Source organism: Prunus persica, chromosome G3 (assembly GCF_000346465.2).
Source record: "Prunus persica cultivar Lovell chromosome G3, Prunus_persica_NCBIv2, whole genome shotgun sequence".
Taxonomy (NCBI): Eukaryota; Viridiplantae; Streptophyta; class Magnoliopsida; order Rosales; family Rosaceae; genus Prunus; species Prunus persica.
The window spans coordinates 1,250,613-1,276,009 of NC_034011.1; the positions used below are offsets into that span (position 1 = coordinate 1,250,613).

At 36.1% G+C, this 25,397-nt stretch overlaps 3 protein-coding genes across 5 annotated transcripts; 1 reads left to right on the plus strand and 2 right to left on the minus strand.

Moving 5' to 3' along the window:
* On the minus strand, nt 2,806-4,392 carry LOC18782443 (nudix hydrolase 18, mitochondrial). Its single transcript, XM_007217207.2, has 5 exons — nt 4,179-4,392; nt 3,713-3,827; nt 3,532-3,615; nt 3,286-3,414; nt 2,806-3,200 (listed from the first exon to the last, which is right to left on the minus strand). The coding sequence occupies exons 1-5, from the start codon at nt 4,274-4,276 to the stop codon at nt 3,042-3,044; spliced, it is 585 nt and encodes a 194-aa protein (XP_007217269.1). The 5' UTR covers nt 4,277-4,392; the 3' UTR covers nt 2,806-3,041.
* On the minus strand, nt 9,160-16,987 carry LOC18783902 (condensin complex subunit 3). 2 transcript variants are annotated; one of them, XM_020561021.1, is made up of 12 exons: nt 16,536-16,987; nt 15,636-15,839; nt 15,105-15,250; nt 14,438-14,706; nt 13,578-13,672; nt 13,168-13,315; nt 12,651-13,090; nt 11,855-12,369; nt 11,682-11,742; nt 11,319-11,582; nt 10,213-10,474; nt 9,160-9,772 (listed from the first exon to the last, which is right to left on the minus strand). In XM_020561021.1, exons 1-12 carry the CDS (start codon nt 16,908-16,910, stop codon nt 9,456-9,458), a joined length of 3,096 nt encoding a protein of 1,031 aa, XP_020416610.1. In that variant the 5' UTR covers nt 16,911-16,987; the 3' UTR covers nt 9,160-9,455. The 2 variants fall into 2 exon arrangements, with proteins under 2 accessions (XP_020416610.1, XP_007214912.1); XM_007214850.2 differs by having other exon boundaries at nt 13,578-13,675; nt 16,536-16,978.
* Nucleotides 18,551-24,985, plus strand: LOC18781638. 2 transcript variants are annotated; one of them, XM_007217446.2, is made up of 11 exons: nt 18,551-18,727; nt 19,810-19,910; nt 20,130-20,301; nt 20,381-20,617; nt 20,708-20,801; nt 20,975-21,474; nt 21,654-21,771; nt 22,532-22,593; nt 23,437-23,543; nt 23,648-23,735; nt 24,364-24,985. In XM_007217446.2, exons 1-11 carry the CDS (start codon nt 18,596-18,598, stop codon nt 24,631-24,633), a joined length of 1,881 nt encoding a protein of 626 aa, XP_007217508.2. In that variant the 5' UTR covers nt 18,551-18,595; the 3' UTR covers nt 24,634-24,985. The 2 variants fall into 2 exon arrangements, with proteins under 2 accessions (XP_007217508.2, XP_020415122.1); XM_020559533.1 differs by having other exon boundaries at nt 20,130-20,298.

Consider the following 25,397-nt stretch of genomic DNA (forward strand, 5'->3'; position numbering starts at 1 on the left):
TTCGAGTGAAGACACAAACACAACGGTGCCCATCGCACCATAATTGTGCTCTCTCACCATCTAACTTTATATGACAGCTTACTTCAGGAGAAAGAAACGCCTCAACACCAGTTGGAGTTCAATTTATGAGCAACTTAGCAAAAAAATAGCACTACATGCTCTTTATTATAGCTCTAAGGTGAAAGTTTTGTTGCCATCAGGATCTAGCCTAGTGAAAAAAAGAGCATTAACATGAAGACTAATGGTCTTAGGTTCGAATCCCATGACACCTTAGTAATATATGTGTGTGAGAAACCCTTCTCCCCTTTGCATACTTGTATTATTTTATTGGGAAAAAAAGGTGAAAGTTTTGTTTCCAAGCATGAAAGGAAAAAATGAGAGATGTGGGAGGTGATTTGCACAGGTTAAATTAACGTCCATGTGTGTAATTATCTTGTTAAGTGTAAAATATATCTTCCCTCAAGCTCAATGATTAGGTTTAGATTATGTACTTGTCATGGAAGTTAGAACACCATGTGAATTTGAAGCAATTCTATGTGGGCCTTGACACCCTCACAAAAGTCACGAGATGTTGTTAGGTCCCCCACTAAAGAACACTAAAATAAATAGAAACGTGTTAAGTTTAGGCCTGTAAAATGGGTTGGGTCGGTCATGAGACTAGACCTTCAAAAAGTCCAAGATTAAGCAAACTTATCAATACAAACCTAGCCCCTTAAATCTTGAATAATTGTTGAAGTCACACACTAAATTCATTGAAGATTAATTCAAGGCCCATGCAAAACATCAAGGACTTTCATGTCTGTTCAAAGTGTCTGTCTCTGAAGTACCCTAAATAAACTTCTGGTTCTGATCACTACTCTACGACTACACATAAAGAATGGGGCAGTCAGAATTTAATGCATACAGTTTTGTAGCTCCCACTCCACAACAAACACTTGTGGTATCGATCGGCCTCTCTCTGCCATCATATATTGTTTGCTTCGTTTGTTACGTCTCTCTCTCTCTCTCTCTCTCTCTCTCTCTCTCTCTCTGTGTGAAAGTATGTATAGATGAAGTAGTGGAGGTGCAAGCTGTGAATGTTAATTAATTAATTTTGTTTCCTTTCAGAAGTTCAGAACAAAGAATGAGAGGGGACGATAGGGTTTGTGTGTCCAATTCAGTAATGTATATGTCGTATTAAATTTATGGTATTTTGTCTTTGGTCGCTTCATGCCCACCACTCCACAGTTTACGCTTGTGGTTTAGAAATCGTCCAGACGGCCATTGTCATTTTCAGTTTACTCTTTTACAAGAACGGATTCAGGATTTTAAATTAAGTTGGGTTAAATTTATCTTACGCACATAGCTATTAAATTTGACGGTACTAAGTGAAATTCATTGATAACAAAAAATTATAACTAATCATAATGACATAATGAGTTTTATTCCTCAAAACGCATCTAATACGTAATTCTTTTATATTTTCTACTTGCAGGAGTTATTTTTTAACAAACATGAAAATAAGAGGGGTTGTTTTTTACCAAAAATTAAAAGAAACAGGGTTTTTTGTATTTGGCCTTTGGCCCCTTTTGTACCAAAAGGAAAATATGAGAGAAAAAAAAGGTGAAGGGGGATTATGAGAGTGCAGTGGAGGGCTTCTCATTGGGTGGGATGGGTGTATCAGTTTAGGCTTAAAAAGACAAAGTCACCTGGCTATAGCACAGGTTAGTCAAAGAGTAGGTCCGTAGCTGCTCTCTTAGATAAAAGGTCGTCCATAATTAAGAACAATTGATGGCCATATGCTGCATCAATCATCAGTACCTGTGGTGATTGGTGAACAGCTTATTCCTAGTTGTTGTAAATTTTATTGGTGTTTTTAATCTTACTTACCCCATGTTGACCCCCACTAGTCTTCTTGTTGGGTTGGGGCTTGAGGGGATGAATGAGAAGGATGACTGGGTTTTCTATTTTGGGTGTTTCTAGAGACAAAGTGGGTGTCTCGAGTAGATAGGTTGGGCTTCTATTGGTGGGGTAACTTATTGCAGGTAATTTAGAACTCCATCTACCACCATTTCAATGTGACTTCCAGTTGGGTGGAACTAGAGATACTTTCAAAATTGTAAAACTTGGGCCTTTTGAGCTTATCAGAAGGAGATCTCTAGCTGTTATGAAGCATGATTTTGCCTAACTTTGTGAGTCGATTACCAAAATACGGATACTTGTGCTTAGTGAAATAAAACTGAACATGTGGCAACTGGGTTTAGCCTAGGGAAAAAGAGCGTTAACTTTCAGATCATTGGTTTCAAGTTCGAACTCCCATGACATCTTGGTAGTGTGTGAGAAAATTCCCCTCCTCTTCCCTTGCTTTGGCTATAAAAAAAAAAACTGAACAAGTGGGCTAATCCTGGCTTGCCTCAGCCATTAATTTCCATGACTTCAAGCGTGGACCAAACATGTCCACAATTCTCTTCCACTGAATTTATGTCAAGTTCTTCTAGAAATGCTGCTGTGGTTTGGAGGACTTTACTTTCAACAATGCTAGGTTGTCATCAACTTGCTGAAGGAAGACTTGCAGGATCAACTTGTAATGTCCCAAGAGGCAATAGGATGCCATAGCTGGAGACAGAATGAGAAGCGTACAAAAATCGGTTTTGTCTTAATTCATTAATGGCCAAGTCAGCAGATTGTGTTGGTTGTATTACTAAGTAGTTAGTCAGAGTTGGAAGACGGCATATAATCTTATGAAGGCTCGTTTGGGATTACTTCTTCTGCTTTATAAGCGATTTTTTTAGAAGCAGGTTTATTATAAGCAGTTTAAGATTCTTATTAAAAATACAAGTGTGAAAATGGACCCTCTTATTATTAGAAACAACCTTGCCCAGAGTTGGCCTCAACCCGAGATGATTAATTGTAACAAAAGCTCTGGAACTGGGACTTCCAACAAAACAAGAACCAGTTCTTTTCAGGTGTCAATTTTTCTTGCTTGTTTGAAACCTATAGTACTCTCTCTGCCTAAATCCTTCTTGTCTAACAGGGAAAAGTCCTTAAATACTTTTTTTTTTCTACATACATGCCATCAGATTTTCCCTCCTAGCTTTAAGAACATGATCTAATTCTTGGTCTTGATTTTGTTGCTGAGATGTTAGACGATTTACTAATCTATCCAAGGCTTCTTTCATCCACCAATGCTGGCAAACTTCTCTTGCTTCTTGAGCACTCATCTATCACAAAAGTAATTCCAAATAAAATCAGCAATTGCAATAATAAAAAATTATGACCGAAGTACATATAAAGTTAATCACATACCCAAATCCTTCGTCTGAGATTCTTCTCTGGCCAGAAATCCAACTGCTCCTGAACAAGTAAAGGGAACATGTAACCGTCATAGTAAGCATCATGGCTTTTGCTCTTGAAGATCCATTTACCCAGTTCACCCTGCAAAAAAAATTATTTAAAAAAATTAAAAATCTTTTAAAAAAAAGGTTTTCACAAATGTAACAAGAACATCACAACATCTAATTAAATACAAGTAACAGAAAATATGAAACTAACCTCAATGAGTCCTCTTACTCCTGCTTCCTCTAACGTCTCTCGGGAGGCTGCCCCTTCCTTGGATTCATCTATTTCCCACCCTCCCTGTTATGAACAAATTGTATGAGTTTAAATTGATTGAATTAATAATGCAAAAAAAATACGTCATTAATTAATTTGATTGAAAAGAAGATTTGGGCACCTTTGGAAAGAGCATTCCTTTGCCCTTTTGTGAAGTAATGACAAGAACTTCTAGTTCTGGTGCATCATGCTTTGAGGGAGTCTGCTTGGAAGTTTTATATCTGTATGGAATACATCTGCAAAAGGCCAAACTTGGTTCAATAACCTAAACAATCAAATCCTAAGACTCAATAAACCTCAAATTTCCTCTGATTCTCTCTCTCTCTCTCCACATCAGATAGCATATACATTTTGTCCCTATAATCCATAATGAACACTCATTGCCACTCATCAATTACTGTTTTCTTTTCCAGCTAAAACCCACCGTCAAAAACCAGTAATGCAGTAATATTAATATAACCCTTCATTCCAAAAGCAACCAACAAAAGGAAAATGAAAAACTCAAAACTCCCAACACAAAGCTGAGAGAGAGAGAGAGAGAGAGAGAGAGAGAGAGAGAGAGAGAGAGAGAGAGAGAGGAGACGAACCCTACAACTTGGCGACGACCTTTGCTGTATCGCTGCAAATGCCTGCCAGTGCGAGATACCAAGGCAACCATATTTTCTTGAGGTACCAAAGCAACCATGTTTTTGTTATTCAGATGGATTCTTGGAATGGGACCATACTAAAACTCACCCCTCTTTTATAAACAAAAAATCAAAAGAAAGAGAATATTTGGAAATCAAAACCCATAGTTTATTATTGAAAACGAAAACATATATTTTATTTGGTTTTACATTAATGCTGACCACAAATATATATTTTAAAAAAATAAAGGAGATGAATTATTTGAATAATGATTGACGACATGCGTTCTGTTATCCAATAAAAGGGAAGGGACAGCTGAACCACCCAGTCCTACCCCTTATAATTACTTTGCCTATATGTCAAGGCTACCTTTATCTAGTCAGCCTTACACTTCTTGCCTTTCATATTGCAAGTAAAAAAGTAGGGCTAATATTACCAAAGGCATCTCCAGTCCAGCCATGGCCATAGGTTAAATATACCTTTGAAATAATGTAAAACTTATCTTATGGGTTAAACAAAAATTTGGTCATATTTGGCCTTTTAGTTCTCCAATCAGGCCATTTGTAGCCCAGCTTTAATTTAGGCCAAATTTTTTTGTGGGCCCAACATATGTGCTTTCTAAGAAGAGAAAGTATCATGTGTGGATAAGAGCACGAATCATCTCATGCAACTGCAGATCCAACAACCAATATTAAAGGCGCGATGATGTCATTAATGACGTCAGCTAGCCGTTAAGTTTTTTGTAATGACCTTTTTAAATGTTGGTGGTTAGAACCATTGATTGAAAAGTTATTTATTTAAAACCTTTTTAAATGTTTTAAATTTGTGGAATATAAATTAAACAATATTGTCTCTAAATAGTAGTTTAATTAAATTAAACAATACATAGTTATGGAATATATGAATGTTGTATCATAGTTTTTCTCAAAATAATAAAATATGAAGGGTTCTAAAATATAGCCATGCATGGCTGGAGATGGAAAAATTTAGACATGCACTATTCTTTAAAAAATTACTATTTTGGAGGGCTAAATTTATAGCACTAAACTACATTTAGCCTTATAACTGAAGATGGCCTAAGTTCATTTATCCTATCTTAAAATTTCATTCTCAAATCTATTAAATGGTTGGATTTCTGTAATGATGAAGTATAAGTCTCATAGAGTTTTGTTCTTTTGATCACCGATTGTTTAATCCAAGTTCAATATTCGACATGTAAATTTGATTCAAGTGACAATAAAGTGTTTTGCATTTAAAGCTGTTGTCGATCATCTCGTGGGATTAAACATGACAATTTCAGCTACATGAAGTTTAAACCGCGAATTAAACGAGACCATATAATTTTGTTATTTTTTTTAATAATCATTAATTGTTAAATAAAAAATTCAACGGTTGACATTCAAATTCGATTCAAATGACACTTTAGTAATTCTCCTCTTTGAATTTGAATCTAGTGGTTGATAATTGTGGACTTTTCCAATCAACACTAACCAAGATATCCAAATTGAAGTCTTATATATTCACACAGTGTTCTCTTCTCATAATAATAACTAAAGTTCATGCACATGTTGTCTTTGTCCGACAACCCGTCGGTTTAAGTTCGTAAACTCATCAGATTTGAATCAAATTGACCTCAATCCAAATCTGAATCCATTTTCTTTTTGTCAGAATATAAAATTTTGTTGAAGATTCTTAACGGTTGACTTGTGTAGGTTGGATTGCAGTCGTACGTGGTGCTGAGTTTCTTGAGTAGTTTTTTTCTTCTTCTCTTATGATAAAAAAAAAAAAAGATAAAGAAAGTGACCAAATTAAGTACAAACAAAACACACACCAATCAAGAGCTAAATGTAAGTTAAGTGAAATTGTGAAAAAGTGAGAAAATTATTTGATAGCGAAATGGGAAAAAAGTTAGGCTGTGAGTGACTCAGGGACACGTAGCCTACTGCATGCGATGCCACACCATTTGCAAGACAACAATAATTAACCAATGAAATGAAATGAAATAAATGGTCCCTTCCTTCCTCCCAGTGGCCAGTACCATTGTTGTCACCCTCTCTCTCTCTCTCTCTCTCTCTCTCTCTCTCTCCCTCCAATTAAATAATTTATTCATCACTCTGTTCGTTTAAAGTGAAAGTGGATCGTGAATCGACGTGATAAGATTCTAGCTTTTCATATTTAATATATAGTTTTTAGTTAATGTATGTAATACTGTTCATCCCTACTTTCTTTTCAAATATTAATTCGTTTTGTCCTAACTTTTTTTATCAACAAAATTAAACTACAAAACAGATTCCTTACATGGTAAGGAATCTGTTATCATATTTGTCTCTCGAAAAATATATTACAATTCATAAATTTCAAGATTATAAGAAATTTTAAGCGGAAGATCTCTTGTTAAAACTTAATTTGGTACTATCAACAGGTCTAGTTTAGTGAAAAAGAGTCTTGACTTGCAAACTTGAGATCTCAAGTTCGAATCTCCACGGCATCTATAGTTATGTGTGTGTGTGAGAAATCTCCCTCCTCATTATCACATGTACTGAAAAAAAAAAAAACCTTAATTTGATATCATATTAGATAATCACTAGAGCTTAAGGAAGAATAGCTGAACCATTTTTGACAAATGATAGGGACCTAATTTTAAACAGTAACTCTGCAGTCGACCAGTTTGTTTGCTTTTGTTCTTGTTCCTAATCACAAATGCTTTTGGTACAAGTTGTAATTGCCCTTTCTTTGGCTTTTTCTTTCACGATCTCTTCCTTTTGCATTTCTCTTTTTGTTTTTTGTTTTTTTTTTCCGAGAGAGAGAGAAGGACTTGTAACAGTATGTGAACCTCTAAGTCCCCATTAGAAGAAATCTTATCCAAGAAAACCTTTTGGATGCTTTTTAAAGCAATAAAAACCGACCTCTAGCCGAAAAAAAACGACCTTTCAATTGAAAAATACCACAAAAATGCTTTTGTCTTCCCTTTTGACAATGGCCAAACTCACGCCTCTCCTGGTGTAAAAGCATCCTCGTCACGCACGCCCACATATCAAGACAATTACAATTCTGTATTGTTTTTATTTATTTATTATGTGTTTACCTTTTCTTTTTCTTTCTTTTTTTTCCCCAAAAATTATATTCATTAATGCATGGTACATGCATGCTAGCGTCAAGATTTACAGTGGTCATGGCAGGCCCATTTTAATTATAAAATCAAACAATGTAAATATTCTAGATCCCTAGACGTGACTTGCCAATTTTGCACGTAAGTATTGGTGGAAAACCAAACAAATGAAATTCAATCGGATTGTTTTGACGTGATACACGATTAGTCGGCGACATGTCGGCCGTGGCCTGTGGGATTGATTTTTTATTACCCATTGTTTTTGTTTGTTTTCGGGAAATCGAGACAGAATTCCCTACAACAACGGCGGTATACTGTTAATTTTTGTAAGTCATTGATGTTGTTGGAGTTTTAGGTAATGGCCTCCCAAACATAACTACTATTGGAGGAACTGATGTCGTAACATGAACATGCGCATAAGTTAAAAGTTGATGCCTACTACATTGAAATAGACATCAGTCACCAATACAATACATCGCTATGTTGAACACATCGACAACAACTTTTATCCGTTGCGTAGTGGAAACTAACTGGCAATTTCCAATTTGATTTGGTTGCATTAGGGTGAACGACTGATCTCTTCTATAAATAGAAAGTAAGAGATGCCCTTTTTGATAAATTGAGGTGGCAATCCTATAAGTTGAACAACGTCTTCAATGGTGAAGTGTGAGTCTGCTCTTACTACTTCCAGGCATTCATGATAATGCATTAGGTAAGTTGAAGATGATGATCTCGGAAGCCAAGAGAAAGGAAGCTTATCCAAGTTGTTTTATAGCTATACTTAGTGTTGACTCTTCTCGCAAATGTAAATTGTTTACAATGAACATGAATATGATCTATATTTGTTTTCATGTTTTCATATGTCATTTATATGTGTGTGCCATGAATTTTATTTGATTTTCTCATTATATCTAAAATCAACTTTTTATACTCTCACATTATTTTTAGGTTTCTAGAATTTGGGTTATTCTTACTAAGATATTAAATTTGTGATATTGAAATTTAATCATTATAATGAATTCTTATATATATTTTCTTATAAAAACTAAGTTAATTGTAATTATAAAAGTATTTAAAGTTGACCCTCCTTAATAGAATTCCTAACTCCGCCACTTAAGGGGATAGATTTTGTCGTGGGGCATGCAAAACAAGATGAACAAATTAGATTAATATCAAATCCGAAGATCAAATAAATTTCTCCATGTTGAAAAAAGTCTCAAGTTTTATTAATAATATGACAAGTATTCAAAATACAGTCCTAGGATAGGCCTTGATATAAGCATCAACCCTAATTCAACTATGACGCATAAAAGGAAAATCTTCCAATTGATTAAAAAATATTAAGACAATAAAATTATGTATACATAAGTTGGAATATTATCTGAATGAAAATAGGCATAATAAATTATGAGATCATTTTCAAGTTTATACTCATTTTTTTAACATTTACAATTACATACTCAAACTCATACAAAACTTACAAATTACCCACTCCTTGGGAAAACCGTTAATAGATATGTTAAAGGCTGGTGTAGTGACGTGGACCCTTTTTTATTATCAAGAATGATCACAGGATATCTGCTTGTTGGGTAAAGGAGGGGCCACCATATTGATCTTAAGAATCCATCATTGTCAGGTGATGATGATATGCTTATATGTATTGCATGGATAAAGAAGAGGCCACAATGGCATCAAACTCTTCTGGAGAATGACTTTGTTATAAGCTGTTTTCAAGCATTTCTACATTTATATCCCCTCCCTCTTATCATGTCTGTCTAGCCAAAATAAAACTACCATATTTTTTAAATACCTCAATCTTTGAAACTGACATATTTGGCACTACAAATGAGCAATAAGTTTTGACTCAATTTCCAAAACTACAAGCAATAGTGTTATAGTATCATTATCAAAACATAATACAATTTCACCGCCTATATATTACGTAGTGAGCCTGCGAACAACCGGAGTACACATTTCACATTTTACAACTCACATGTGCCCATCTATGTACAAAATCTGCAACCTAATTCATTTGAGAAACAACCATACAACAACAAAATAGCATGTTTAAGCAATGATCATTGCATCAATGGAGAAATCTAACATGCCAACCCACTGATTTAAGGAACTAATCAGATCCATCGGAATCTTCATCCGATGTAACCTCTGAGCCTTCCTCATCTTCATCATCTTCATCAATCCTGAAGGCTGTTTTAGCTGTCATCTTGGACAGTGCTGCAGTCTTGCTTGCCCTCTGTGAGCGAGCGCTTACTGTGCCAAGATTATTAGGAACAACAGAGGTCGGGGAACTGTCTTCATCAGAAGATTCCTCTTCAAGCCTCACTTGTTTCCTGCGACGGGTTGGTTTAGTTGAGCAAGGAGCTGGTGTTTGTGGCATTTCAACAGAAACGTTGAAATCCATGTTGAAGTCTAGTTCTAACCTCCCTACAAAATTTATAAGCAGAAGAATTATCGAGATTGTAATCAGAGAAGAGATGCCATACTTCCAGAACAAAAGGGGGAAAAACACACCAAAACTACTTCAAATGAATGCAATCCCATATGTAATATGTCAATGAAACAACACCTAATAGGTGGTGTTTTGGCTGCATACTAGTAGTAAGCAGAAAAACTGTTTACTTGAAGAAGTTAATATGGCAGACATCATATTTTATTTCCTCCTGCAATAGTCTAGCTCAACATTACCGCAATGCAGCACACAATACTTGTGCGCAGAGGTTATCTAAACCAGTAGATTATAAGGATTAAGTTTATTATCAAAAAAATACCTGTTCCTTCATTCTGGATAGATTATAAGCATTTTTGTATCTTCAGTTGTTAGAAATATTTCCATGGTACTCTTATGAACAAGTTAAGGATTTTACCAAATATAAGATTAGCTTGGTCTTGCAACATTTCTTGATCTGGATGTCTATCCAGTGCCTTGAGATGGTCAGCCATCCGCCTTAATTCCTTGACAAGATCCTTCTCTGCCGATACAGATTCAGCCACACGAATTAATAGCCTCCTTATTAATTGGATAGCCCCTTGCTCTGACAACCGAAAATGGAGCAACACAAGTATTCTACATAATGCTGACACATATGACTTCTCTGCAGGTGTCTTCTTTGTATGGAAGGTTGCCACCTAAATAAAGAATAAACCCAAGTAATCAATACTTTTAAGCCTGCAAAATTCTTCATTCTGAAGGCATCAATTAAGCCTGGGGATTTGGGATGGATGTACTATGCTAGATCCTCAGTACTATGCTAGATCAGTTTGTGAAACTTAAGAGTTGGAAGAATAACAAATTTGTTTCAAGCTATTATTTGTTTCAAGCTATCTCATTATTTATTAAAAAATAAAGTAACATTGTTATTTATTTAAAAAATCAAAAAGAAACAAAAAAAGGAATCAAGGAAAGGATAATAACAAAACTAATGGGGGTAAAAACTATAACCTATGCTTACCATAAACAATCTTAGATAGGCTCATTATGTTTCATTAAGACATTGATAAGAAATGATGTGGAAAACTAGAGTTTATCTTTGGGTATCTGTATGGTAATGAAATGAAAGTGACAGGGTTATTGATAGCATAAAACTCAACTCAACAAGTCTTCATCCCAAAGGATGGGACTAGCTGCTTTTATTCCTACCTTGACTTCTGTCAATACCTTTTTTGGTATGAAGGAATAGGATAGGATCCAAAAACAATTGAGGACCAATTATGGAGCAGGCATAAAAAAATAGATTCTTGAACCTTGAACAACCATTTAAGTTAGCAGATGATAAGACTTAATCACTGAGACTTAAACCAACCTATCTATGTACAGCCTCTAACCCTAGTCAAAAGTAGATATTTATAGCTATGACCATAATCACAGCTTCAGAGTGGCAAAAAGACCAAAATTATGGAAGTTGAAATATTAACTTCTAGCTGTGGCCCAACATAAAAAAATAATCATTTGGTGATTCAGTCATCGAGTTACCTCTGTGGCTAAGCGTATGGCAAGCCCCTCCTCACCACATTCAAGTGGAGGTTCTTCTATGACTTCTGGTACTTCCCCGGTATCATTTCCATCTTCCATCTCGTTTTTATATAAGGGAGCCTGCATGATTTGCAGCATAAAACGTGATACTTGGACTGCACGCTTACGCATATTAGAAACCATATATGCAGAACCTCCAGCATTGCCATTGATACCCGGCCACATAGAGCGCATGACTGTAATGAAGGACTTTGATATACACTTCTGCATTTAAATAACCACACGATTTCAGGTTATTGGCATCATCCCCAATATGCGAATATACAAGAGGAACCTCATGTTAGACAAATAAGCATTACTTGCCTTGTGATTAGCTGAGAGGGAAGGGTAATGCTCAAAGAAAACAGATAAGCACTGTTTCAACCTGGTGAAAAAGTTAAGCATTAAACTGGTATGTGTTTGTTTTTGCCAGGACAAAATTGCGATGAGTATACTTGTGAAAAAGATACAGAATAAATAAGGCGCAAACAGGCTACCTATGCAAGTCTTTAGATTCATTGCTGAAGTACAAGGTAATGAGCTTGGATAAAAGCAAGGGATGTAGAGAAGCGGGCATGCCTTGGTAGTTTTCACTCACAAGAAGAACTTTAGCAAACCCCTCCCCAAGAGCACCTTGAACGGACTCATTTTCATCACTTGCTAAAGAATTGTCCCAATCATCTTTAATAAGCCCAGCGTACAAAAGATCAAGCAATTTAATATTCGATATCCCATCTGTATCAGAAAAGTTTAAAGGACTTGAGGTTATATCGTAATCTTGGTGTTGTGATAAAACGTCCTGGCCCACCACTCTATCAACTTCCTGAAGATTATGCCACATCCCAAGATCAAATAATGCCTTACAAGCAATTATGCTAATTGGAGCAGGACCCTTAACAAATGAAACCTTTAACTGCTTTACTAGTTCCTGGCTTGGCTTCTTCTCTAACAACCCAAAAAGCCCGAGGCATCTCACTGCAATCCTCTGGACTTCCAAGTGAGAATGTTTCGCCTGCAATTCAGAATCAAAAGATGTTGTTAACCCTACAAAAGAAAAACGCCATCAAGCATGCCTATTATTAGGTGCGTTTTATTTACCCAAAAGTCATTACAGTAAAAAGAAGAAACGGATTACACTTAAAGAGTTAGCGTCCCTCCTATCTCTTAAGTTGGAGGTTAGGCATATCAACCACCTTAAAACAAAAACCAGACACTCCTCCAATTTTTTGAAATTCAAAAGGAACAAACAACACAAATTCTTTGTTTTTCAGTTACATGAAATAAGCTCATTACCGCTGGAAGCAATAAAGATTGCAGTAGTTCAGCAGGCTCGGTAGCTCTCCCTTGAATGCAATGATATGATCTTGCCTTCTCCAAGTAAAGGCCGAAAACAGCAAGGCAGTGCATCCACTGCATAAAATCAGCTGTTCTTTCCCTGCAAGGCCGAGCAATCTCCTCTACAACCCCAATAACAACTTCTTCAAATTCACCACTAGCAGCATGCACCTTTCTTGCTAACCCAGACACCGCTTCAGCCCAATCTTTATCACCACCAAGATTTATTCCATCTCCTATAACAACCATGTCCCCATACTGATCAACTTCATGGTCAAAAGGCTTATGCAGCAGTTCCAGCACAAATGTGCTAGCAAACTTCCTGTTTGTAGCATCTGAAAAATCAAGCAATGCACCAAGCAAGAGTAGCTGCCGACATGCAAAGCGATAATTTGGTCCTGAGTAGGTAATTTCAAGTTAGGATATAGAGTTGGATATAAATCAATGTTCTCAATCAAATGTTAATTACACTCACCAGCATCAATGTGAGCTTTGACTAAATCTATATAATCAGAAATTGTTGCTGGCAGAATTTGCTCAAGAAGGTCATTGCTGTCTGAAGCTTCCGCCGCATATACTGCTGCTTCTGTGCCCATTGTAGAAGCAGCATCAGAGCCTTTTGCCTGTTCAAGCACAAGTTGCGACCCTTAAATAATGAGGGGCCAGTTCGTTCAGTATATGTAAATTAAGAAACAATATGTCATTGGAATATATGCCCTAATAGAGTGTTCCAGACATGGTTATGTGGCCTTTTTCAGCACCCACTGGCCACTTTATCTCAACTTTCATATGCCTTAATTTGTCAGCTATGATCTCCCCTCCATTCTATATGTTTTAAACCACAAACCACTTGAAAATTTACATAGTAAAATAGTATAAACTTACTTGTGCTTCCATCTGCAGGTGCCTGCATATCATCCTCCAATAAAGAGCGACCTCTGCTTCCATTAGTTGGATGCTTGGTGTGCAATGTGCTGAATCTTCTAACATTGAATCCAAAGCATGATCAATAAAACAGGCTAACATTCATAGTATAGTATGTATATGTGTGTGTCTAGTATAGATCAAAGGATGCATCGCTAACATTTTTACCTATAGACAAACAATTGTATTAATGTTTGGGAGCATCAAAGATTTGACGAAGAGAAAATGCAATCTTTTCTGAAAATCGACAGAACTGGAAGAATGTCCAAATTTAAGGTACTAGATTCAGAAAAAACTACTGGAACACATAAAAATAAAAAAGTTAGCTCACTGGAACTCTTTTTCTTAACCAAGATATAACTCGTTCAACGAAGTCCATGTTCACATGTTCATGAAGAACTGAGCCCAGATCTTCATAATGACATATTTAAAAGAAGTGTACTTCAACTTATATTTAGGTCATACTTTAGAACCACCGTGATGTTCAGTTTGGCATGTGTCGCAGAAGTATTCAGTATGACTAGTCTAGAAGACAACAAAAATCAAGAGGCAGAATCATTTGTATACATGTTTTCTCTTCATTGGCAATATCTAGACCTTGAGTTTCTGCTCTCAGGACTATCCCAAATTTATGGTCAAGTTTCTGGTAATCAAGAATGTTATAACATGTTGGGTCTGGAAAAGAGTTATGCTAAATTGGTAAGTCCCATACCTGGACAGGGAACCTTTATTGCTTCCCCACCCAAACTAAAAAATAGGAAAATAAATAGGACATACGTGTAAGTAATGAAAAAGCAAAAAGGTTTAGAATGCTATCAAACCTTCAGCCATCTCATCGCTAGATGATATGTACTGCCGAATATTTTCACCATCTCGTACTTTAATTAAACCAGCTTTTAACAAGGCGTCAGCCACAGACTCTCCAACGAATTCATAGGTTTCAACATCAAGAAACTTGAGAAGTTCCAAAGGGTCTCCTCTGCAGCACTTAATTAGCCATTCATCTTTCAATAATTTAAGACACTCATTTGAAACAGCAACAGAACGATCAGCGAGTCCCCTCTGAAGAATTAATGTTCTATGCTTGATACTACAAAAACAAGAAAATGAAAGTGAGAAAAAAAACTGAAAGAAAAGGGAAAAGAAAAAAGGCAACCCTCCAAAAATAATGCTCTTTTAAGTAATATACCAGCAAACTAACATAGTGGAGGAGGTTTATATATTGAAATTTGTAGCTCAAATATGACTAGACACGGGTAAACATAACTGCCCCTGTTAATAAAGCCAAGGACTAAACTATAATCAGACAGAAATGTTGTAATCATCACCATATAATGGTAAACTATAACTGCCCCTTGATTGTAAAATTCAAATCTGTTTCATAAAATAATAAGTTATTATTATTATTTTTTTCCAAATCTTTACAGCACCCCTTGCATTTCCATCAGATGTTCACATACTGCTGCAATAAGAAGGGAATAAACTTACCTGAGACTTTGAAGAGGAAATTTACTAGCTAGAACACAGTACGCTGCTTTGCGCACTGATTCACTGACATCTAATGTAGAATCAATGATTGCCTGTGCGGTTACATTTGAAGGAGGCAAAGATAGCACTATTGTCTTCCGAACCTCCTGCAAAAATGCCAAAGTTGGATATCTAAGAAGCAAGTTTCCGCAGAATTATAAAGTACTATAGCATTGAGATACGATACCAACACATAAAAGTTGACACAATCTTAGTATATCCTTTGGTAAACAATAGTATTACAAGCCATCCATTGGAAAAGAGTATGCAAGCTTGTGTCTGTTGTAACTACAACTCAAATTTCAGTATACCCAAAATATACTGAAATGCTTCTCAACAAAGCACGCATTCATATTATAACATGGACATGATGTTGAAATAGGAAACTCTACAAGAAGAATATAAACAACAGATAGGAGAAAGAAGATGGACTATCAGTCTAACACCAGCACTGCACAACATATATGTATGTGAATCAATGGAGGAACTTACCACAGTTTGTTCTAGAGGAAGCATATCAAGAAATAGATCAAGAATATCACTGTTCTCGCAATCACTTGCAAAACGTGAAAGAGCCCTAACTGCAGAAATACGGATTACAGGGACCTTGTCCCCCGCACGCAACTTCATACAATCTATTACTTCATCCCAGAGCTCACTGCTCACTTCTGCATCATCTGGTAATTGCAGGATGATCTACAAGAGTACAAATTTCCATCAAGCCAGGAAAAAGGGAAAACTATTGCAAAGTATGAAATTCATACAACCTATGAACTTCAAAAATAAAAATAAAAACTTCATGAAAAATCGGGGGTAAGGGTAACAGTATTACAGTGAAAGCTCCCGCCAAGAATGAATAAAGCTAACGAAACCTCACCATATAAGTTCAAACGAAGTGCAACATCCAGAGTAGATAAATCAAATGCTACTTACAGATCTCGATTTTAGGTGTCGGTAGCTCAAAAGTAAAACCTTATAGAAACCCCTCTTTTCCAATAAAACCATCGTGATGAAAATAGCTCTAAGAATTTATGCACCTTTCAAGTTCATCAATTGTAAAGTTTTGAGAAATAATTCATAAGCTACATATAGAGCAACCAAAAGTCATACGTCTCTACTTGTGGGTTCAAACAAAAGAAGCTAAAGTTTAAAATTGAAAAATAGAGTCGTTAAGAGTTCCTATCCAGCACCCAAAACCAGAAATCGTCTCCTATCACCCCTATCAACACATCAAATCCCATGAATAATATCCCCTTCTTTCTCCGACTTCATTTTCTCAGCAACCAACCAAGAAACAACCATTCAAAATACCAAAAATAGGAAAGCCCTAAAACCCCAAACCCCAAACCCCAATTTCCAACACTTGGTTCAGTAACCAAATTAAAAACCTACCGAAGAAACAATCTGGCAGGCTCGGAACCTATGAGTCCTATTAGCGGCAGCAGACACCGGCAGAAGGAACCTGAGAAAGTCCTCCAAGAAAGCGTCGCATTGGGAGGCAGGGCCGGAGTCTCGGGCCGTGGCGAAGGCAGAGATGAATCGAACGGTGCGTTCGGCGGAGGCCGTACGCCTCTGGAAGGCAAAGAAGGGAGTTAGAGTTTTACAGAATGCGGAGAAGAAGAGAGAAGACGACGACGTCTTGGAGCGGAGGGCGGATAGCTCCTTGAGCTTGCGGTTGTGGGTAGCGTTGGAGGTGCGAGCGTCGTTCAAGATTTGAGCGATTTTGAGCATTAAGGACTTCTCTTCTTCCACCGTCGCTTCCGCCATTTTTGCTCTCTGCTTGTCGGTGAGTCTGTGGAAATGGATCTGAAGATTATTTGGAGGGTCAAAGGTTCACGAGGATGATTGCCATTTTTGAATTCAAGCGGGAGTTTGTTTTGTTTTTATGCTAAGCCCAATTTCGTAGTTTCGTTTTGAGGCCCAACGCTAAGAAAAACTGGGCTTCAGATTTAACGTTTAAAATTTGAAAATATTTTTATCTTTAAACTTTATATATTTCCAACCAATTATTATCATTTAAAGTTGACAGAGTAAAGTTTATTAATTTGAAGTTTTTTATACCCGCGATGAAAATTGACGCATGTTATCTACATTTCTCATTTGAGAGCATTTTTTCTCACCATTTTAAACTAATGTGTACCATTATTATTCTTCTCAACAATTGATACGTGTCCATGAGCATAACCATGGTTCCACAAATACAAATGAAATAGTTATAACTATAGTTAGACCCATGGACACTTGTCAAGTGCTAAGATGCGTGATGAGAATACACATTTGGCTAAAGTGGTGAGAAAAAGTATATCATTTCTGATTTACCTTCCTCAATTTGCTATTCCCATTCTTATGTTAACACGTAGACTCCACTTACACATTAAAACAGACAATTAATATTCTAAGCACAAAAGGTTTTTAGCATTTTCAATGTAAGTTTGTTTTTTCAAAGTAAAATAATTGTTTTGAAGGGTCACAATCAACTTATCAATTAGAAAGAGAGAAGGAGTTGTAGCTTTTGTGATTGAGTTTTGACAAGTTTGTTTTGTTGGGATAATTTTTGTTGATATGGCTCACATATTTTAGCGTTTCAACATTGTTGAAGAGGCAATTGGAGATGCTCTAAAGTTGAGAGCTTGTGACAATGCTAATTTCAATTCCACAATTTTAATTGAGTTGTCCTTGGATATCTAAATAAAAATTTCTAATCATTTGTGGTGGAAGCTTTCTTTTTGTTACGGTTTCAAAGTGAAAATTACCTGCAATTCAAGTTCATTTGATTTCTTTTATAGTTGATTATAATAGTCTAGACTTCTGTTGGCCTAATGAAAATTGGTTAACGGGTATAGTCCAGTAGAAAATGGCATTGATTTGTAGATTAGTGGTCTCATGTTCAAATTTTCATGGTGCTTTGACATTGTAAGAAAAAACCCCCTCTCCAATATCGCTTGTGCAAAAAAAGATATTTAAAAAAAGAAGATAAATGTAGAAGAATGTATAATAAGAAAATAACGAGTACTGTAAAAAAGAAATGAAGGCCCGTATTGTATCCATTGCTTTTGGCCAGAGTGAAAAAGAAGTGAAATGAGAGAGTAAAAAAAAGTGGAGGGAGGAAGGATTGAGGAACAAAGGAGAAAGTAGTGGATAAAAACTTGAAATGAAAATAATATAATATATATTTACGTTTGTGTCCTTTATTTTTAAAATGAGTTAGTAAAAAGGAAGGGCATTTCGACCAAAAAAAAGTGCAAGAGGGCCATAGTAGTAACTTCACACAAATAGTTGGGAAATAGAATTTGTTATTCTATTTCGGGTTGAAACGGTAAAAAGGGGCACGAGTCCCCGACCCGTTGAGCAGCATGCTTATAAGCGTCACTGGCTCCTTTCAGACCCGTTTGATGAGCTGGGAAAAAGAATTGAATAGAAGAGAGTGAGAGCCTACGACGCTGCATTTTCCGATGGACATTTTCTCGGCGAGCCCTAGGTCGTTCAAGGTCCACAGGAAATCACATGCGGCTTTGAGACTCAAATCCTTCATTTCCCGCGAGCTTCGTCAATTTCTCGCTGATTACAGAGACGACGTCCTCGCTGTAATTTTCTCATCCTTTCCAGTTCAACTTACGCTATAATAGTCCTTTATTTATTTCCATATTCTGAGTATAATTAGCGAAATAAATTGATGTTTCGGGAAAATGTGTGAGCGATTCTCTTTTGTAGCTCCTCGTTTGGTTGCTGAGAAATTGTAGGAAAATGAATTTACACTTTACGTTGTGTTTGATGCTATTTCTCTCAGTGGGATGGGAAGGAAAACTTCGTGTTCGTTTGGTTGACTAGAAAATGTAAGCAAAGATATTAACATTTTACGTTACGTTTTGTGATGATTTTGTTGTCGGGTGAAATGAGAATGAAAACGTCGCGTGCTTAATAATTAAATTAAGGTATTTGAAGTTGTGCTTCAGAGTTACACAGACGTGTATGTAGATGTTATGAATGTTTAATCTTAGATAGAGCAAGCAAGAGGCTAGGGCTTACTTAATTTCTTCTATATTCAAAAGAAGTTGAGTGGACAACAAGAAATCATGTCCTAAGAGTTAAAATAATTGCAATCACTTGATAAAAATGTGATAGTGACTGGGATACACGGGCGGAACTACCACAAGGGCTACAGTCCCCAGTAAGGTTTTGGGGGTAAAAAAATATTAAACCTATATATCTGCTTTCTATCCCACCTGTTAAAAAATTCCTGGTTCTGCCCTTGCTGGCATAATTGTCTTTCTTTTTTTGTTTTTGGAGGAATTCAGGTTGTGGCAGTATGAGTGAATAATTTAAGTTGCCTGATTCAATTTTTCAATGGTAGCTCTCCATTAGATGATTATATATTCAAATCCACACACTGAAAAGAAAAATGTTTGTTCTCAATGATACTGCAAATTGATTTATGAGAAGTAAAAAAATGGAATTGGGATTGCTACTCCAACAATGAATAGTGGTCAATTTCTGTAATCATTGCCAAAGTGTTCTTTATCTGTTTCTTCTTATTTTTAAACTTGAGTTGAAATTTTGTGATGAAGCACAAATGCGTGATTATTCACTCTTCTCATTAACAAGCTTTTATTGAGGGATTACATTACTTCTTGAAATTTCACTGAGAGTAATGTGTTCATCACTTCAGGAGTATATTACAGTGCTGATTTGTAATGGAAAGCATCAATATCAGGCAAAAGAGGATTTAGAGGCATTTCTTGGCAACAGGACTGTAGAATTTGTATCCTGGTACCCTGAATATGAAACTCTCTTGATTAGCTGTAACTTTCTTCTTTATCGCACTCACCCAATTTTAAAAGTGAATGATAATTCCCTCACAAAAATTGGGTAAAATAATTTAAGTGCTTTGCATTTTGTTTTCATTAATAAGGTCATTTATCCGTCTCGTCTTATTTCTAAGCACACAAGAATGGCTCAAAATAACTTTCAACTCGTCTGCCTATGTAGGTTATGGAATCTTATCTTGAAAAAGCCTGGTCAATCTTCTACAGACTCTGGCTTTTTGTATCTAGATGAAATTGCTGCCGTTAGTCCCCAAGACAGTGATAAATGCAAGGGTGCAAGCACTGACAGATGTGAAGATTTCCAGAGTTATTCTACTGGACATGATGAGCTTGTGGTAATATCAGTTATACGAATTTATTTTTTTATGTATGATAGATTTTTAGGAGGAGTTGTAACGTAGTTTCCCATGGCAGATGAAAGACAACATGACCTACCAAGTGTCAACTTGTGATCCTATTTCTTCTGAGGATGTGAAACTTGCTGAAGGTTCTCAACACTGTCCCTCTTTTTCTGCCCCTTTGAGTGAGGTGAATACCAAGAAAGGATTGTCACGGACATGCAGCAATGGAATTCTGAGAAGAACTATTGCAACTGAAAATATAAACCGTGAGGTAGATCGAAGAACTCAGTGTATAAATGATATTAACCAGGTTGGCTGATTACACTGTTTAATGGCGCTCTTAGTGATTATACACAAAGTTTCCTTTTTGTAAGTTCAGAATTTGCTTATTGTAGAGCAGATTCTCAATCAAGAATCAAGAGGGTTGCCTAAGGAGCTTTTACCTTTACCAAAAAGAGAGGCAGTGCCTGAAAATGCACGATTTTTAATGTCAGGTAGCACATTAGATTACCTATATACGTATTCAAGCTATTAGAAATACACAATTATGTGGGTGTGTATGTATCTGTGGAACTGATCTTGTTAATTGCCTGTTTATAGAAAATGTATAAGCTTCCTTTGCTTATGGCCCAATAATGATGAACACTTTGATGCTTTCTTCATGCAGGACGTCCTTGTCTTAAACAGATTTGTGCCAATAACAATTTAGGAAGTAGTCTGTCACCAGGTACAGGATCCCTGCGTAGTGAAAAACCTCGGGGTAGTGTTTGGGATAGATTGGGAAAGCCATGTGAGGACATATCTCTAGGGCACACGAGTGTTGATTTTTATGGTGTTGGCCATAAGAAGCAAGATGGGAAAGTCCATAACCAGCAAGCACTAACACCTCCAAAGAGGAATCCAGAAGCTTCTGCTCTTGGTCAGAGGTCTTATGGTTACCCTGTGGAGGCAGAGAAAGTGGAGCATGTTGGTAGTGCGGTGGGTAAACCTCATACTGCAAATAATATTGGGCGGAAGAGGCTCTTTGGTGAACTCAGTACAGACCCTGGTACTAGTTCAGTTTCTTTGCTGCATGAGAGAAACATGTATCCTCAATGCAAAAATATCTCACAGGATTTCAAAAAATCGAACTTAACCAAAAATGGTCTGAAGACTATTCAAAGCCAGGTATCAGTATGTTCTTTTCCTCATAGATCATAGTTGATATAAGATAAATTTACTGCGAATCTGAAGCCTGTGCTATCTGTGAGGATTTAATTGTGTGATAGATTGAATTTTGAGAACCAACTTTTTTTCCTCCTTGACTGAATTGGTAAGAGACTTGTTTTGAATATCTTTGCCCCCAGGAAGTGCTTGATGTGAAACAAAGATTGCATCAAATTGAAATGGAAATGTCAAAGCTTCATTCAAAGCAGCTAGCGATGGAGAAGAAAGATGGAAAAATGATTCATTTGTTGAATTCTGGTAAAGCCTCTGTGTAACTTGGATCAATTTGCTAAAATATGAAGCTCATTTCTACATATAAATGCTTTCTGTTTTGTTCAGAACTACAATACATGTGTGTGCGTGGGAAAGTAGGGGGACCAGGTGGTTTTGGGTGGATGTGTGATAGAATGAAACTCTAGTGATGGTGTTTACAAGCTCAAGACCCGGGAAAAGAAAAAAGCTTGTGATCTCTGTATGGGCCAGTGTTCTTCTGTTTCTTTGATTCTTCTTGTCTTGTTAGCTATGTAAGCTATATTTTAAATTTTTTGTTCATAAACAGTTTATATAAGAGGCAAATGTTTTTTTTATTTTGTTTTTGTGCTTGTGTGTGTGTGTGTGTTGTCAAAGAGGCAAATGTATTCTGATGGTAGCAGGATAGTTTAATGTATGTCTGGAACTTCTTCAATTATCTATGCATAGGATGAAAGCATAACACAATGACGTGAGGATTATTCACATAAGGTCCTAATCTAATTTTGTGCATTGTTATGGATTTTTCAAAAAATTTAAGCAAATTAAAATTTTCTCAGAAACACAAACATGTTATGAAGAATATTTAACCATTATCCAGACTTGCAATTAGGTCTTTAGGGTTTCTTCTGTTCTTCCTCATTAAAATGCATATTTTTCTTCTCTTGACTGATAATCATTTCATTGATCTAGCTTTACTAACTGGCAATCATTGTTGTCCCCAGAAGCCTGAACTTTTCAGGAATCTAATGCATTTGTGCATTTTCAGGTATATTAAAGTATTCAGAGAATAACATTGAGGTTGACGCAAGAACTGTATTAGTAACAAATGTAAGCTATTTGTGTATGTTGCTCCTTTTTTTTTTTTTTTTTTCCTTTCTCTTTTTTGGTTGGTAAATACACACACCTAAGCACCCCCAAGATAATCAACATTGGTTTTCTCACTAAATTGTTTGTTCCTTATCTATTAGTACTTTTTTTCTTATTATAAATATAAATTCTTCTCCACAACTGTCATTTGTTTTTGTTAACAAAGCTTACTGATGGACTTTCTATGATGACTGTCATGTACCTTGGACATGGAATCATATGATAATTTAGAAACTAAGTCTAAAAACGTGACATTCCATATGGGGATTTACAGTACCAATCGTCATTGAAGGGTTTTTATATTTCTATGTTGTTTGGAGGTTTAAATTATTTGAGTTATTTGCTTCAATCTTCGTTTTAAGTTGAAATACTCTGTGAACCTTAGAAGATGGCCGTAGAGTATGTGGAGGCCTTGACTTTAATTGGGAGAAACATTAAAGCTCACAGTAGTGTGTTGAGAAGAGCCTGACTGTATTGCCAACATAAAATAATTAAAGGACGGTTGGTTGGATTGTAATTCTAAGTAAAGCAGTTGATAGTAAAAGATGGAAACCAGAGGGGTGTGCCAATTCATGCCTGTTATCCTCGCTTTGAGTTCACTTCTTAGTTAATCTAACCAGAAAGCAGGGTTTGTAGAACACTTTTGTTTAAATAAAGTGAAAGGTATTTGTGATTAATTTCCATGGAGATATTGCTATTATTCCTTCTGATTTATTTAATGTGTTTCAAATTCTGCATTTGTTGTTCAGAATATCTCATAAGTATACCATGTACTATTTGAAAAAAAAACAAACAAAAAAACAGGTACATTTTTCAGCAACTAAAGAAGCTTTGTCATTGTTCTTTGCCAACTGTGGAGGGGTTGTCAATGTGGTGATGCTGACAGACATAGTAACTGCTAAACGACAAGGGTAACACTTATTTAGTCATCTATTCCATATCTGAGAAGTACCCAAAGTCTATTTGTATGATTTGTCTTTGGTTTGGGACAGTTTTATGACAATTCTATTATCAGGACTGCTTATGTTACCTTTGCTAGCAAGGAATCTGTTGACAAAGCCGTGGCATTGAGTGGGACAACATTTTATTCAAGAACTGTGAAGGTGAGGAGTTCCTTATATGTCTCAAAGTTTCAATTAGGTTATTGATGTGGTAAATTACAAGAAAAAGGTGGGAAACCTAAAAATAAACAAAAAATAAAACAGAACGAAATAAATAAATAAATAAGACGAGGGTAGGCCTTATGGAGATTAACTTGGTTGAGAGTAGTAAATCTGCCACTCAATTGTTCTAACTTTGTCCATGTTCGCAGTGGATAAATGTTAAAAATGCTATACAATTGCTATTAACTGGTTTCAAGAGAACCAAGTTGGGATAAAAATAATAAACTGAATAGGCTGATAATATTAAGCTTCTCTTGGGTTGTAGATGACAACAGAGTTTCTATTTCTGATCAAGGAAAGATTTTATTTTTTATCTTTTAAAGAGAATGGAATAGATAGAATTCCCCTTTTCTTTGACAAGTTCTTTTATACACGTGTGTATCCCTCATGTTTCTCTCTCTCTCTCTGTCTCTCTCTCTTCTATTAAAATTTTCCAATTAAAGGGCACAAGATGGGTACAGATTCTGTTAGTCACAAGGATCTTAGGTTGTAAATTTGAGAATCACCTTTGGAGAACTGACAATAATATTCAAAGAACTAACTTTTCACCTTTATACTTATTGTATAGGTGCTGAGGAAGGCAGAAGCAGCTTCTGCAGCAACAGCCCCAGCCCAGGTTTCTGCGAAGACTTTCGACACACATGTACCACATGGTAACAGAAAGGTCATCCCCAACAAACCACGGTATCTGAGATCTAGTCTACAATGGCGGAGAGAGCCCAGCATTGATCCAACAGAAGCAGAACCACCATCAGCTCCAGCTAGTGTTGAAGGAGTTTCCTCATCTGCCCCAAAACATCTTTCTGATACAGAGCGCACTGCAACTCTAAGCACATAATTTCCAGAATGTCATCATTGGGATGACATACAGCTCACTCAACTAGATCATAACTAGATCATACTAAATATCCGCTAGTTAGGGGAGCAGATTAGGTTGATCTATAAAATCTACTTCTAAACTTTTGAAGGCTGTTTTCTATTTCGTTTTTGTTTTTTTAGGAAATCTCAGCATGCCTTTTCTTTCACGCACACCATCTCTGATCTACTACTTCCTCTTTAGGATGGATGTAGAGGGTGTGCACAGCAGCACAGCATGAAAGTGTACTGCGTTCATTTGTAAAAATGATTCAACCGCATACTTTGTTCAGTAATTACTCGGAAGGTATATAAAGTTACGGATTATCAGATAATTTGAATGAGAATGTGGTGTCTTGATTTTTGTCCATCAGATTGACAGAATTTTAACTGTAATGACAGGTTTTCATAATACTTTGGAATTATTGGGTTGAAGTGAATTGAGGATTTCAACTCCAAAAGGTACCCTGCAAACATAGATAAAAATCATTTTTCTAAGTTTGAATCAGAGGGTTCTATAAGGTTAAAGACTGGTCTTTCTCTTTAGCCTCTACAATCACTGTTAAGCTTGCTGACGGAATATGTTTGGTTAAGGAGAAGCTTATTAGCCAAGAACATCAAATTATGTATATAAAAAAATGGGGCTTTACTATAAAAGGACAAATATGGTGGCACAAAGACAAAATGGTACAACACCTCCAAATAAGAATAAGTCGGTTCAGTTATTATGACCATGTCGTTCTCTGA

Coding starts and splice junctions, on each gene's coding strand:
- LOC18782443 (XM_007217207.2), bottom strand. CDS start 4,276: ATGGTTGCTTTGGTACCTCAAGAAAATATGGTTGCCTTGGTATCTCGC. Junction 3,828..4,178: donor GGTCGTCGCCAAGTTGTAGG/GTTCGTCTCCTC, acceptor GGCCTTTTGCAG/ATGTATTCCATACAGATATA. Junction 3,616..3,712: donor AAGGAATGCTCTTTCCAAAG/GTGCCCAAATCT, acceptor TGTTCATAACAG/GGAGGGTGGGAAATAGATGA.
- LOC18783902 (XM_007214850.2), bottom strand. CDS start 16,910: ATGGCGGAAGCGACGGTGGAAGAAGAGAAGTCCTTAATGCTCAAAATC. Junction 11,743..11,854: donor GAATCTAAAGACTTGCATAG/GTAGCCTGTTTG, acceptor CTTTTTCACCAG/GTTGAAACAGTGCTTATCTG. Junction 9,773..10,212: donor CCAAGCTAATCTTATATTTG/GTAAAATCCTTA, acceptor TAAATTTTGTAG/GGAGGTTAGAACTAGACTTC.
- LOC18781638 (XM_007217446.2), top strand. CDS start 18,596: ATGGACATTTTCTCGGCGAGCCCTAGGTCGTTCAAGGTCCACAGGAAA. Junction 18,728..19,809: donor ACAGAGACGACGTCCTCGCT/GTAATTTTCTCA, acceptor TCATCACTTCAG/GAGTATATTACAGTGCTGAT. Junction 22,594..23,436: donor GAACTGTATTAGTAACAAAT/GTAAGCTATTTG, acceptor ACAAAAAAACAG/GTACATTTTTCAGCAACTAA.